Source organism: Tachysurus fulvidraco, chromosome 24, assembly GCF_022655615.1.
Source record: "Tachysurus fulvidraco isolate hzauxx_2018 chromosome 24, HZAU_PFXX_2.0, whole genome shotgun sequence".
Lineage (NCBI taxonomy): Eukaryota > Metazoa > Chordata > Actinopteri > Siluriformes > Bagridae > Tachysurus > Tachysurus fulvidraco.
The window spans coordinates 9,054,059-9,069,834 of record NC_062541.1 but is presented as its reverse complement, the minus strand read 5'-3'; the positions used below and the strand labels follow the sequence as shown (position 1 = coordinate 9,069,834).

General features: G+C 35.1%; 4 protein-coding genes across 4 annotated transcripts; 1 reads left to right on the top strand and 3 right to left on the bottom strand.

Moving 5' to 3' along the window:
* Nucleotides 1-164: 164 nt before the first annotated feature.
* On the top strand, nt 165-3,939 carry rbm48 (RNA binding motif protein 48). Its single transcript, XM_027175641.2, has 5 exons — nt 165-644; nt 1,759-1,949; nt 2,042-2,187; nt 2,294-2,859; nt 3,502-3,939. The coding sequence occupies exons 1-5, from the start codon at nt 522-524 to the stop codon at nt 3,565-3,567; spliced, it is 1,092 nt and encodes a 363-aa protein (XP_027031442.1). The 5' UTR covers nt 165-521; the 3' UTR covers nt 3,568-3,939.
* efcab1 (EF-hand calcium binding domain 1) lies at nt 2,234-6,247 on the bottom strand. The gene is made up of 6 exons (XM_027175661.2): nt 5,958-6,247; nt 4,437-4,595; nt 4,235-4,339; nt 4,001-4,152; nt 3,791-3,895; nt 2,234-3,698 (listed from the first exon to the last, which is right to left on the bottom strand). The coding sequence occupies exons 1-6, from the start codon at nt 6,031-6,033 to the stop codon at nt 3,648-3,650; spliced, it is 648 nt and encodes a 215-aa protein (XP_027031462.1). The 5' UTR covers nt 6,034-6,247; the 3' UTR covers nt 2,234-3,647.
* Nucleotides 6,248-8,225: 1,978 nt separating this feature from the next.
* LOC113661615 (progranulin-like) lies at nt 8,226-9,374 on the bottom strand (the record flags this gene model as incomplete). Its single annotated transcript, XM_027175969.2, has 3 exons — nt 8,226-8,341; nt 8,982-9,119; nt 9,195-9,374. Coding segments are annotated over 3 exons (411 nt in total), but the record flags the coding sequence as incomplete, so codon positions are not given.
* A 4,508-nt stretch (nt 9,375-13,882) lies between these two features.
* Nucleotides 13,883-15,731, bottom strand: LOC113661444 (progranulin-like). Its single transcript, XM_027175662.2, has 5 exons — nt 15,580-15,731; nt 15,091-15,225; nt 14,617-14,895; nt 14,404-14,541; nt 13,883-14,186 (listed from the first exon to the last, which is right to left on the bottom strand). The coding sequence occupies exons 2-5, from the start codon at nt 15,223-15,225 to the stop codon at nt 14,094-14,096; spliced, it is 645 nt and encodes a 214-aa protein (XP_027031463.1). The 5' UTR covers nt 15,580-15,731; the 3' UTR covers nt 13,883-14,093.
* Nucleotides 15,732-15,776: the final 45 nt, after the last annotated feature.

The following is a 15,776-nucleotide window of genomic DNA, read 5'->3' as shown; positions in this document are numbered from 1 at the left end:
ATATATATATATATATATATATATATATATATATATATATATATATATAAACACAAAGTATCACAGATTTCATATATATATGAAATCTGTCATACTTTGCGTTTTGTTTTTGTAAATACCAGACGATCAGATCGATAGATTAGTTTGGTCTTGTGCGGTGGGATGTGGATGTGTTGTTTTTTATAGTCCTCCTGAGATAGATGCTAGATAGATAATCTTTATTGCCATCGTATAAGGACAACAAATTGATTAGCTCCCAGTACTATAGAAATGTCCTAGAATATAACAAACTACCACTAAATTATAACATTTAGAATATAAATATGTAGATACACTGGCACAGCAACTTAGGTTTAATTTTGGTCACTTGGAAACTCAGGTAGTCATTTCTGATGCTCTCGCGTGTACTGTATCAGTTTTATATCGAGAACTCGAATTGATAATAATTACAGGAGCTCGTGAAGGTAACATCTTTACGGCTTTTTCGTCGTGCGCATGCGCTGAGCAGTCCGTGAGAAAACATGGCGTCGTCCTGCGGTAGCTCTGTTTGGGACGCACCACGAGTATACAAACATCATGAGCAACAGAAAGTCTGTGACACAAGACCAAAGTACAGGGAGGGAAGAAGACTGAAAGCCGTCAAGGTCAGCTCGGTTTTATTCTTGTACTTTAGAACAGAAGTCGGTTTAATTTATCAGGAGTAACTCAGGGCTTTCGAGCCACATGCAGATATGTCGTAGAATCTGGGCTCGAGTTTGTTGCTATTACTTTTATAAGCGATCCGGGTACCAGTGCTCACGGTGCCGGGTCTCAAGTGGCCGTTTTTTGGCCATAGACGCAACTTCCTCGTAGTATTCGGTATTCAGATGGCGTCACGTGACGTCACATACAGCCCCGACAAGCCAACATTAAAGTTTGCTACTACAGAGTTGAATCTAGTTATTATTACTGTTACTAAACGATATACGACATTGTCATGTCACAACCTACCCGACATTCGGAATCAGTCATGGACACAGCTGCTTCAGTGGGATTCATGATGAGTCTGTGTAATGACACAAGTATAACCAGCTAAATTACTGTTCTGTGTAGAGCAGTGATTTTCAAATGTTTTGTAGCCAGGGACCCCTTTAACTGCAAAACATTTCACACTGCCCTTCAATGCATAATTATTTTCCAATATAATCTATACTAAATAAAACTATATAAAATCTTAGACTCATAATCCAATTGTGTAGTTTAAGTTATATTGTAAAGATTTTTTGAAGAACTAGAGAACTAGTTTTATGTCAAATGGCCTTACCGATGCATTACTGGGGCAAGTCGTGGCCTAATGGTTAGAGAGTCTGACTCGTAATCCTAAGGTTGTGGGTTCGAGTCTCAGGCCGGCCACGACTGAGGTGCCCTTGAGCAAGGCACCGAACCCCCCAACTGCTCCCTGGGCGCCGCAGCATAAATGGCAGCCCACTGTTCCAGGTGTGTGTTCATGATATGTGTGTGTTCACTGCTGTGTGTGTACACTTTGGATGGGTCAAATGCAGAGAACGAATTCTGAGTATGGGTCACCATACTTAGCTGTATGTCACGTCACTTTCACTTCACTTTCACTTCCTATTTTATCCTGGTTTGGGACAAGAACTGAGAGCACACTGACTCATGCACTGGCTTGGTCGGTTCCTTGCCCGCAAATCTCCAGCTAGGGAACTTCAGACACTGAGTGCTCTTTTGTATTATTTATGTTATTTTCTGTTTTTTTAGGTGTACACTATCAATTTGGAGTCTCGGTTTCTCCTGGTTCAAGGAGTACCTGCTATCGGCGTGATGACAGAACTGGTTCAACTTTTTGCACTTTATGGAGCGATAGAGGAATATAGAGTTCTTGATGAATATCCAGCTGAACAATTCACTGAAGTATATCTCATAAAATTTCAAAAACTTACAAGTGCAAGGTGGGAGTTGGTTTGTGGAACCTACTCATGAATACCGGTTCCGTGGGATAGTTTTATTTAAGGGAAATTATATTGTTTCTTTTTTTTTTCAGGGCTGCTAAGCGGAACACTGATGAAAAAAGTTTTTATGGAGGGATACTTCATGTCTGTTATGCTCCTGAATACGAGTCTGTAGAAGACGTGAGAAAGAAGCTGCAAGACAGGAGGTGGTACATAAACAGAGCATGTAATAAATCAGGTAGCATGATGCAATACACACAGACAGCACACGTTCTACATTTCTGGCAAAATGCTAGGCATTATTCTAAATTTATCAATAGTTCATGCATAATATATTGTTACAGAAACAGAATGTAAAAAGAAACACACAGGGTCCAAAAAACCTGCGGACTCGTCAGCACCGGCACCGGCAAACGCACAGGGAGATGGAGACAGTGCTCAAACAGAGACTTCAAATCCCAACACTTATTCAGGGTTTCCACTGTTGCCCTTACCATCACAGGAAGAAGCCCCTCAGCAGTGTTTATCTTCATGGGGATTTAAATCACACAGTCTACAAACAAGTGAATCTACAGAGGATAAGATGGGATCTCTACATCATTTCATCCCAGCTAATGCAGAACTTTCTAAACAGACCTCAAATTTTCCAAACTCAGCATCTGCTAAAAAGGACGAAAGAGACAGGACTCAAAAATCCAAAAATCCTCCATCCATTGTACCAAGGTTTATACCAAGGACAACACATTTGGAAAACAGAAAGAGGAAAATGGAGGATAGTATGGATTTGTTGGGAATGTCAGACAAAAATACTCCCATGTTTGGACCAAAACTACCAGAACAAGAGATAATGGACATGAAAGATGCTTCATTAAACACAACAGCCAACTTAATCAGACAAACAATGACAAAGGTAAGCTGAAAAATAGTGTTGATAAAGTTGCAGTTAGTTGCAGGGTGTGTGATTGACCGTTTTCTCATGGCCGACGTTTTCTAAATATTGACTAAACTGCATTTCTTTGTATTTCGTTTGGGAAAGTGTAGTGATGGTAAATCCAAACAATCTCTGTGATTTTAGTCACATCTGAACTGAATCAGTCATGTGATAAGCATGACAGATTCACACAGATCATGTGCTTTCATGATCTGTGTGTATTGTCTTGACATATTTTATAATTCTATATAATAACCAGTTTTTGAAATGATACGTTCCCAAAGATTTTAATTGGATATATATTTTTAATATAGGTGTGTATAGAAATGTCCCAACCATTTTATTACTGTGTTGCTGTAACCAAGATAATACTCCTTTAAAAATATATACAAGACTTTTAAAATAAAATATGCTTAACTTGCATGGCTACACGTATAACAATCACTTATAATAAAAAAACAGATATGATACTAGCATGCGATGTATGTAGTACACGCAGAATTTTAGTATTATTTGTATGTAAGAGTCATATTGTGTCATTTTTAGCACATTCAGGGATGTGACAGAAGGAAGGTGTGCTATTTATTTCACATCTTTGAAAATATATTTTTTTCTTTTTAGGTTTCTACAGTTCCCACAGAAACAAAAACCACCAGTACCACCTCAAAGCCACGAAGAAGAATTTAACCGCATTCAAACAATTCCTACAGAGTAACACGTGTTACAGGAGCTGCACAACCTTGTTGTGACGTTGTTATTTAAGCAATTCAGGTCCTCGTTGTTTCCTGGAATGCGTGCTGCTCGAAAGCCTGTATACACTGCAAAAAAAAGGATATTTACTAAATAACATTTTGTATATTACTAACAAAATGATGGACACCTTTTAAGTGTGTGTTTTTGTTACTTTTACCTTTGTGTCAGGAAGACAAGATCCAAAAGCCTCTAATAACAGATTTTCATCCCTCACAGCCTTTTCAAAGTCTGAATAGGAAAGTCTGCTGTCGTGGTCATAATCCTGGACATGTACAGAATAAATATTAATTAAACTGTGTTATTACAGATATCTCTCTCTCGTGCGCTCTCTCTCTCTCTCTCTGTGTCTCTCTCTGTCTTTCTTTACCATTTTCTTTAGTATTATTTCCACGAGGTCCTTTATTCCTTCATCGGGGTCTTCCTCAGTCAGCTGTCTGATCAGGCTATTCTTCAGCATATGGAACATTTCCTCTCGGGATATGTAGCCGTCCCCATTCAAGTCGTATACGTCAAAACAGACTGTAGGCAAAAAGAGGACAGTAGGATAATAAGCACTGTAATTATAATTACTTTTACTGAAGAAACCACTGATTTATCTTACATTTTATTTTCTCATTTAGTGTCCCTCGGAGGAAGACCGCTAGTCCTTCTATCCACTCTTTAACAGTGATGTAGCTATCATTGTCCTTGTCAAAGGCACGGAAAACTGGGACAGATGGGGGTATAAGAACAATTTTGGTTTGTTTTCAAAAAAAACTCTTAGATCTCAGAGGCTTAGTTTCCTTGCACAAACTTGACCTTACCTCGGTCCATAATCATATCATCAGTCAGTCCGAAGGTGTTGTGCAGGATGTTGCGGAATGTTCCCCGGTCCAGTCCATGAGGCACTTTCCTCTCTGTTGTCTGTTCTCCCAGCAGTGTGTTAAACAGCCGGATCAGGCACTCTGCTTCAGTTTTATTAACTGCACAGCAAGATGACTGTTTCAGTCCAGTTTGTATAACATTAGTTAACCCTGATCATTCAATATCTCAGATTAATATACTATATGTAGGATAAGATTTATCTATAAAAGGAGTATCTAAGTAACATTATAGATTTTCAAGTCCGACAACCAAAATTTGTCATAATTGTAATACATTATGAGACTACTTTCAAGTGTTACTTGGAAAATTGGGTGAATTACCACACTGTATAACTTATTGTTCATCGTGTAGCTAAGGTATTAAATTTCTGCAGCTGAGACTGTTCATGATATTTACTAAATAAATTTATATATATATATATATATATATGGATATATATATATATATATATATATACACATATATATATATATATATATACACATATATATATATATATATATACATATATATATATATATATATATATATGGATATATATAAACTGGACTGTGATATACACACACTATATATGCTGTGTGTATATGAATATATTCATGTATATGTATATGCATATATTCATGCTTGCTGTATGTTTATCACAAATGTACATGATTATTTTTGTTTTGAAAAAAAAAAAAAAAGCAGTTTAAAATTCAATTGTATTTCACTACATTCAGTAATGGGTTTTTCTCAGACTGGACTGATTGTATAATATGTAAACATGTACACTATAAGGCCCAATGTCTGTGGACCTGTGACCATCACACCCATACTCTGTGTGTGCGATACTAGATACTGCTACTCTTTGTTATTGGGTTCTTGTGATCATAGCAGGACGTTTGTGAATCTAGTGCATGGACGCTTTTCTCCTGGGACTTCTACAGAATGTTGAAGATGGCTGCCTTGGTTTCGTTGTTCCATGGACATAAGAATCCTTAACAGCCAAAACTGTACAATTGTTTTTTCAGGTATCTTCAAACTGTTTTAGAAGCATACAATGGGTTGGAAGGGATGAACTCAAGTGTCCTGATCTCAACCCCACGGCAGGAATTGGACTTCTGACTGCACCCCAGGCCTCCTCACACAACACTTGACCTCACTAAAGTTTTTGTGGTTGAATGGTTACATTTTCACAGTGAAATCCTTCCCAGAAGAATGGAGATTATTATAACACCAAAAGGACCTGGATATTCATATCAGGTGTCCACAAACCTCTAATGCTGATACTCGTGGTGTACCAGAGTCTGTCATATCACGGGCAAACATGCAGTTATCAACATTATTTAGTTGATGAATAATGTAAATAGCTAACTAAGCCAATAATGGCTAAATATTAATTTACGTAGTGCTCACGTGCAGCTTTCGTCTTCGCTGAGTAACCCACGGATAGATATGATACACATTTCTGCCATACTTACAGTGTTTAACTTGTTTAGATAGAGTTTCAGCCAAGTTTTGAATTAACTTCCTACTCAGCGCGGACATCTCGGACATCTCGGCTAACACACACGTTCACCAACTCGAAATGTTGACACTGGGTTACCATGGACACATCAATTCGCCCACTAGGGGGCGATAAACACTTCTAACTACTTTATTTGTCCCCAACAGACCTGCTCCTCGGTGTATTTACCCTAATAATCTGGAAACACAGGGTATATACTGTTTGTGAATATACACTGAATCACAAGTTATTTATTCTGATGTAGTGTAGTTAATAACATGAACAACAAGAATACACATGATAGAAGATAATAATTATATTATTATTTTGATATTATTATTAGATTATTATATATAATTATATATAATTCATCGTATTATTATCTAATTATATACTACTAATAATAATTATTGTTATTATGATTATGTAATTATACAATAATAATTAGTAGTAGTACTGGTGATGGTTTATGTAATGTTATTCTACAGTGTCCTTATATTATTTATGGATTTATTTAATAATTTATGCTTTCATCTATTCAGTTGCTTTATTTGCTTATTTACTAAATTTAAAGCAAGATGTTACAGGTGAATAGAACGATAAAAACTAGATACGCCAATCAATATTTGCCTTCAATAGTGGATTGCTGATATAAATATTTGTGTATAGGAAAATTTTAATTAAAACTGTAATTAGAATAATGTATAACACATCAAGGGGAAAAAATACCATTTTGATTAGTTCTTTTCTTACAATTTCTTAGTTGTTGTTTTTTGTTTGTTTGTTTGTTTGTTTGTTTTTTCAATTTCCAGCATAACATTTATCATAAATCTCATAAACAAAATGAGAAATATTTCTTTAAAAACATAATGAACAGGAAGAATATTTATAAAGATCATTTAGGAAATTAAATTTGTTGCCAAAATTGCAGAAGGAATCAACTGACAGTTACATGTCTTAGGCAATTCAATCTTACAGACCAATATATTCTTGTGACTTGGAGGTGTGTTGGAGGAAAAGAGAACTTGCATCATGTGAGTACAATGCTACGAATAAATCTGGGTCCATATTCATGAAATATCTTACTTCAAAGAGTTCCTCCTATTGACTAAATTCTAAAAAAAATTCTGAGAAATGTGGGTGTTCCTTCTTAAAATGAAAGAGACGATCCTAGAAAAGAAAAGGGGTATTCATAAAGGATCTTAACCCTTAAAAGGGCTCATAAGGTCCAAAAGACTTAGGAGTAGTGAGGAGGACATTTAAGAGGACAATTTTTTAACCAGAGGATAAATTGGCCAAAAAGTGAAGAGGGAGTAGCAATGTATTATATAGAATATTTATTAATAATAGTGAGCTAATAAAATGCTACAGATTAGATCATGTAGGGATTCATTTTGTGACAAATCATATGAGATAACATCTCCGAATCAGACATATAGCTTCAAATATCTTAACACAAAGACACAGTGAAGGCTGTGTAGTCCATATTTTAAAAGCACTCTTTTTTTTTTATTGGACAACTTATCGCAATCTTTAAAAGAATGTTTCATACCTAGTAACAGGGTCAACCCCGACTCTATAAGACAGAAGTTGCTCTGAGATTGGTCCTGAATCACTCCAATGGTAAGATTCCTATTTAGAAATTTTTTTAAGCTAAACTAGGAGCACTTTGACATTATTCTTAGACTCTTTATGCACTGACTACTGATTTATATTTCCATAAACCATTTGTGACCAATAAAGAAATTTAGATTCAACAGTTCATTTAATTAGAGGTTTATGTAAAACCACAGTAAGTCTATTTGCTTTTTGATTATTGATAATTACAACAATAAATATTAATCTTCCACAACTCCAAAATATTTCATTATCCAGACACAGGAGCCTCGGGGATAATCATGAAAAATGTCTTCATTTTAACAGCAGGAATAAATAGAGAAATAAAATATCAAAAATAAAATAAAACTAAACAAAGTACTTTATAAGTAATTAGGAATGCAACCTACAATAAAGAATCATAAACTAAAAATAATGCACGTACATTTTTTGGATTTAAATGATTTTTTTAATATGGTTGGGGATTGATCTGTTTATATTTGTAACATTTCTTATTTCTTCAAAATCAAAAATTATTAATGTGCTGTGTAACTGCTCCTGTTGATTGTGGCTTTACAAAAGTCTAATCATGGACCTGAAGAAAGTTCCCTTGTTGATCAAATACATTTGTAGACTTTTTATTGCCTTTTCCTCTGAATAACCTTCTGCTCAAAGACCAATGTCACTCATGCAGGTTTTGCTCTCTTCATCACACTGAAAGCCGATGGGACAGCAGCCTGTCTCGCTCTGACAGCATGAATCCTGCAAAGATTAAATATGGTTAGTCATGCTACATGCATTATTTGGTTATTACGACCCCCCCCCCCCTTCTTTTCCCACAATATTCCATATTCTCAAAACTACATAATAAGAATTTAACTTTATGTTTTCTTAATAAATTGATATGCAAGATATGTAGCAACAAGAGCTAGGAATTGCAAAACACTACATTATAAAATGTGTTGTAATATTGGACTTCACAATATTGGCGATCACATTTAATTGTCACATGTAAGTCATAAGATTTGATGCAATAACCGATGACTGACCAAAAGCTAGTATAACTAGAAATTTATATGGATTAATTGGTTATTTTATGTTGAAATACTTTGCATCTCTGTGGTGTTCTTGTAAAAAGAGAATGAAATGTACCCATATTTTTTTCTGCAAGAAAATCTATAATTCCAAAATATTACAAATGAAATCGTATTGTATCCTGCAACGAGAAAACAATCTAACAAGCGTAACCTACCTAAGGTCATGAGTCATCTACATTCTACTCATAAGCTCTTTTTATAGCATGTAGTTTGCTAATGTTTATCACCTAGTGTGAAAATATGACCTTTTTATTTGCGTAATACTTTATTGACAAAAGAGCAAAGGTTATTGCTCAGACTTGTACCTGAATGGTGATGCTCTGCATGGCAGCAATCTGTTGGGAAGCAGGAAATCTCAGTGCTCCTCTTAAACACTGGGTGGATGTGCTGTCACAGTGATAACCAAAGGGACAGCAGTGGATGCCATCAAAGCAGCACTGACCCTAAAGGAGCAGACAAAATATTATGATCATACTCATAAACCTATAACAATCATGAATTGCTGAAAAAATACCAACCAAACTGTATGGGCAGCATGACCACTGTCCATAAGGTGTTCTGCAGCACGTAGTACCATCAGGGCAGGTGTGGACATTGTCACAGTAAACCACAGCGACAGAAGGATTGTCAGAGTTCACTGGGGTTACAGGAGCTATTTTCTTTCCCCCTCTGTGGATATCTGATGAGAATGAGGGATTTTATACCATGGAAGCCCCTTGTTTACACACAACTGTGACTGTAAGTCACATTGGTAGCCTTGTGGACAGCAGTGGGTCTTATCAGGACAACACACAGCCTTAAAAAAAAACAGAGTTTATTTTAGAGAATACTTAGAAGGTTTAGATAGATAGATATATGGATATATAAGATTCAGTCTTGATGCAACATTATTTTATCTTTATTATATAAGCTGCTATTTTCATCAGCACTTTTTGATACTAATTAAATTAATCAGCTTGAACAGAAGTTAATAGCTTTGGATTCTACATACAGTTGGATATTGGCAGCATGCATATCCCATTTTAATTTGGCAGCAGGTGTTTTTGTCTTGACATTCTGTCCCGCCTGGACAGACAATATTGGTAGAAACCAGCCCCACCATAAGCAACACTAACACAGCAATCATCTATATGAGGAGGAGAAAACAAAGCATTTTTATTTACCCATTGCCTGAAGAATATACCAAAGTCCACCAAAAAAATACACAAAAAAACAATGCACAGTTCTACTTCTTATTATTCTTATAGCTGAATAATAATGAATAATACTATTTATCTAATATCATTTAAATTAACAGCTATGTCTTAAATAATATTTTTTTAATATGTACATTAACATAAAAAGTAGAACTTCTGCACTCTCACTATACATTTAAATCTAGACTAAGATTGTTAGGTATTGTCTAATCACATCAATCTAAACCCATACTGTGTGTGTGCAATACTAGATACTGCTACTCTTTGTTATTGGGTTCTTGTGATCATAGCAGGACGTTTGTGAATCTAGTGCATGGACGCTTTTCTCCTGGGACTTCTACAGAATGTTGAAGATGGCTGCCTTGGTTTCGTTGTTCCATGGACATAAGAATCCTTAACAGCCAAAACTGTACAATTGTTTTTTCAGGTATCTTCAAACTGTTTTAGAAGCATACAATGGGTTGGAAGGGATGAACTCAAGTGTCCTGACCTCAACCCCACGGCATGAATTGGACTTCTGACTGCACCCCAGGCCTCCTCACACAACACTTGACCTCACTAAAGTTTTTGTGGTTGAATGGTTACATTTTCACAGTGAAATCCTTCCTACTCAGTGCAGACATCTCGGACATCTCGGCCAACGCACACGTTCACCAACTCGAAATGTTGACACTGGATTACCATGGACACATCAATCCGCCCACTAGGGGCCTATAAACACTTCCAACTGCTTTACTTGTCCCCCAGAAGAATGGAGATTATTATAACACCAAAAGGACCTGAATATTCATATCAGGTGTCCACAAACCTCTAATGCTGATACTCGTGGTGTACCAGAGTCTGTCATATCACGGGCAAACATGCAGTTATCAACATTATTTAGTTGATGAATAATGTAAATAGCTAACTAAGCCAATAATGGCTAAATATTAATTTACGTAGTGCTCACGTGCAGCTTTCGTCTTCGCTGAGTAACCCACGGATAGATATGATACACATTTCTGCCATACTTACAGTGTTTAACTTGTTTAGATAGAGTTTCAGCCAAGTTTTGAATTAACTTCCTACTCAGCGCGGACATCTCGGACATCTCGGCTAACACACACGTTCACCAACTCGAAATGTTGACACTGGGTTACCATGGACACATCAATTCGCCCACTAGGGGGCGATAAACACTTCTAACTACTTTATTTGTCCCCAACAGACCTGCTCCTCGGTGTATTTACCCTAATAATCTGGAAACACAGGGTATATACTGTTTGTGAATATACACTGAATCACAAGTTATTTATTCTGATGTAGTGTAGTTAATAACATGAACAACAAGAATACACATGATAGAAGATAATAATTATATTATTATTATTATGATATTATATATAAGTATATAATAATAATAATAACAATAATAATAATAATAATAATTATTATTATTATTGTTATTATTATTATTATTATTGTTGTTGTTATTATTATAATTCATCGTATAATTGTCTACTTATATACTACTACTAATAATTATTGTTATTATGATTATGTAATTATACAATAATAATTAGTAGTAGTACTGGTGATGGTTTATGTAATGTTATTCTACAGTGTCCTTATATTATTTATGGATTAATTTAATAATTTATGCATTCATCTATTCAGTTGCTTTATTTGCTTATTTACTAAATTTAACCCTCTGGGGTCCAAAGGCGCGCCGGCTCGTCTTTGGTGCATTTTTTCCTCTTCAACGTGAAATCCACTTAAAATACTCCGTCATTCATAATCATACACATACATGTAATACATCATTCGAAACTATGAAGTGTCTACTTTTATTTGACTGCCTTCATGATAACAACAAAACGCTGTGATTTTGGCAAATAAAGAAAATAACCAGGGTGTGCATTCAGACATCTGTGTCTGCTTGACCATCTTTCTGAAACACGTTACAAACATGAACTGATAACTCCGCCAATACTTATCACACGAACATGATACATATGTCTAATGAAAGCCTGAAATGTCTACTTTTAAATGAGGTAATTGAAATCGAAAGCAAATATTGTCTTTTTGTGTAATCTGTATGTAAGTAAGAGAGGTACAGTTTTTCTGGCTCGACCTCATTAGCGCTAATGTGATCCCACCTACCGCGTAGGCGCCATTCATATGGAAATTACCTGACGCGGGCTATGCAAACAAGATCAACGCCCCCAAACAATGCTATAAGAAGCACCAACTTTTAACAGATTCCATTAAAGATTATATTGTTACTTTATTATTTATTTTAAGCATCTGTCTTGTAGTATAGTGTCTGTTTGCTCGGTCTCTTGTCTGGCACACAGGACTTTATGTGGATTTTAGGATTTTTTTAGTACTTATATCTTGTCTGGCACTGTTTGCACTAGTTAAATATTCTAAATAAACTACAAACACAAAATATACACAGTTATTTTTTGTCTTCACATTCTTTCTTGTAACTCCTCTCTCAGTCACACACTTACCTGAAAGGCTCATTATGCAGCTCATTATGCGGGCCTTTGTCTTCTAAGGTGTGAATTACATTAATATGCATGATAGTTGACGCCTACTTGTATATGCCCTTTTCAAACAAAAAGTGTCTTAGAAAATTTAAATCAATATATTGTTTTCTGTGAGCGAGTAAACAAGATGATTTTCACATAATTGTGAAGCAAAAACACTAGGATACAAGATCCACTTTTCAAAAGTCCTGTGAACCAATATAATGTTTCATTTTTCACTAACAATGCATAAACATTGTTTTCTCAAAAACACAATCATGTACATACATGCTGCACATATTATTGTAGTCCAGTTTGTGCTGATTACAGTGATGTTAGACTTTAGCCATTTATATCTTCATAAGCAACTGAAAGAAGCACAAATGTCAGGGTATGACAAAACTTCTCCAGGCCCAAAAATACCCTTAGACCCCAGAGGGTGAATAGAACAATAAAAACTAGATTCGCCAATCAATATTTGCCTTCAATAATGGATTGCTGATATAAATATTTGTATATAGGAAAATCTTAATTAAAACTGTAATTAGAATAATGTATAACATCAAGGGGAAAAAAATACCATTTTGATTAGTTCTTTTCTTACCATTTCTTAGTTGTTGTTGTTGTTGTTGTTGTTGTTGTTTCAATTTCCAGCATAACATTTATCATAAATCTCATAAACAAAAATGAGAAATATTTCTTTAAAAACCTTATAAACAGGAAGAATATTTATAAAGATCATTTAGGAAATTAAATTTGTTGCCAAAATTGCAGAAGGAATCAACACGGACAGTTACATGTCTGTCAGTTCAATCATACAGACCAGTATATTCTTGTAACTTGGAGGTTTGTTGGAGGAAAAGAGGACTTGCATCATGTGAGTACAATGCTAAGAATAAATCTGGGTCCATATTCATGAAATATCTTACTTCAAAGAGTTCCTCCGATTGACTAAATTCTAAAAAAATTCTGAGAAATGTGGGTGTTCCCTCTTAAAATGAAAGTGAAGATCAAAAAGGTATTCATAAAGGATCTTAAAAGGGCTCATAAGGTCCAAAAAGCTTAGGAATAGTGAGGAGGACATTTAAGAGGACAATTTTTCCTATTTAGAAATTTTTTAAGCTAAACTAGGAGCTCTTTGACATCATTCTTAGACTCTTTATGCACTGACTACTGAGTTATATTTCCATAAACCATTTGTGACCAATAAAGAAATTTAGATTCAGCAGTTCATTTAATTAGAGGTTTCTGTAAAACCACAGTAAGTCTATTTTCTTTTTGATTATTGATAATTACAACAATAAATATTAATCTTCCACAACTCCAAAATATTTCATTATCCAGATACAGGAGCCTCGGGGATAATCATAAAAAATGTCTTCATTTTAACAGCAGGAATAAACAGAGAAATAAAATAGGAATAAAATAAAACTAAACAAAGAACTTGTTAAGTAATTAGGAACGCAACAATCATAAACTAAAAATAATGCACATACATTTTTTGGATTTAAATGATTTTTTAATAGGGTTGGGGATTGATCTGTTTATATTTGTAACATTTCTTATTTCTTCAAAATCAAAAATTATTAATGTGCTGTGTAACTGTTGATTGTGGCTTTACAAAAATCTAATCATGGACCTGAAGAAAGTTGTTGATCAAATACATTTGTGGACGTTTTATTGCCTTTTCCAATGAATAACCTTCTGCTCAAAGACCAATGTCACTCATGCAGGTTTTGCTCTCTTCATCACACTGAAAGCCGATGGGACAGCAGCCTGTCTCGCTCTGACAGCATGAATCCTGCAAAGATTAAATATGGTTAGTCATGCTACATGCATTATTTGGTTATTACGACACCCCCCCTCCTTTTCCCACAATATTCCATATTCTCAAAACTACATAATAAGAATTTAACTTTATGTTTTCTTAATAAATAGATATGCAAGATATGTAGCAACAAGAGCTAGGAATTGCAAAACACTAAATTATAAAATGTGTTGTAATATTGGACTGGTACCTGAATGGTGATGCTCTGCATGGCAGCAATCTGTTGGGAAGCAGGAAATCTCAGTGCTCCTCTTAAACACTGGGTGGATGTGCTGTCACAGTGATAACCAAAGGGACAGCAGTGGATGCCATCAAAGCAGCACTGACCCTAAAGGAGCAGACAAAATATTATGATCATACTCATAAACCTATCACATTCATGATTTGCTGAAAAAATACCAACCAAACTGTATGGGCAGCATGACCACTGTCCATAAGGTGTTCTGCAGCACGTAGTACCATCAGGGCAGGTGTAGACATTGTCACAGTAAACCACAGCGACAGAAGGATTGTCAGAGTTCACTGGGGTTACAGGAGCTATTTTCTTTTCTCCCTCTGTGGATATCTGATGGGAATGAGGGATTTTATACCATGGAAGCCCCTTGTTTACACACAACTGGGACTGTAAGTCACATTGGTAGCCTTGTGGACAGCAGTGGGTCTTGTCAGGACAACACACAGCCTTAAAAAAAAACAGAGTTTATTTTAGAGAATACTTAGAAGGTTTAGATAGATAGATATATTCATATATAAGATTCAGTCATGATGCAACATTATTTTATCTTAATTATATAAGCTGCTATTTTCATAAGCACTTTTTAATACTAATTAAATTAATCAGCTTGAACAGAAGTTAATAGCTTTGGATTCTACATACATTTGGATATTGGCAGCATGCATATCCCATTTTAATTTGGCAGCAGGTATTTTTGTCTTGACATTCTGTCCCGTCCGGACAGACAATATTGGTAGAAACCAGCCCCACCATAAGCAACACTAACACAGCAATCATCTATATGAGGAGGAGAAAACAAAGCATTTTTATTTACCCATTGCCTGAAGCATATGCAATAAAGTCCACCAAAAAAACACAAAAAAAAAACACAAAATAAATAATGCACAGTTCTACTTCTTATTATTCTTATAGCTGAATAATAATGAATAATACTATTTATCTAATAGCATTTAAATTAACAGCTATGTCTTAAATAATATTTTTTAATATGTACATTAACATAAAAAGTAGAACTTCTGCACTCTCACTATACATATAAATCTAGACTAAGATTGTTAGGTATTGTCTAATCACATCAATCTAAATGCAATTGATTATGAAAAGATTTATAAGTTTCATTTCAACACTTGCCTTGATTTTGCAGTTTTTTTAGTATGTTCAGTCCCAGCTTCTAGAATGACTTTATTGATCTGCAAACACGTTCATTAGTCAGATGTGAACTTTGTTAAAAAGGAACTGACCCTTTTATATTCCTCTTGTGACTGTTGAGAGAGATGGTGTAATGTAGGGAACTTCAAAAAAATGCGAGGAAACTTCTCATGCATGTA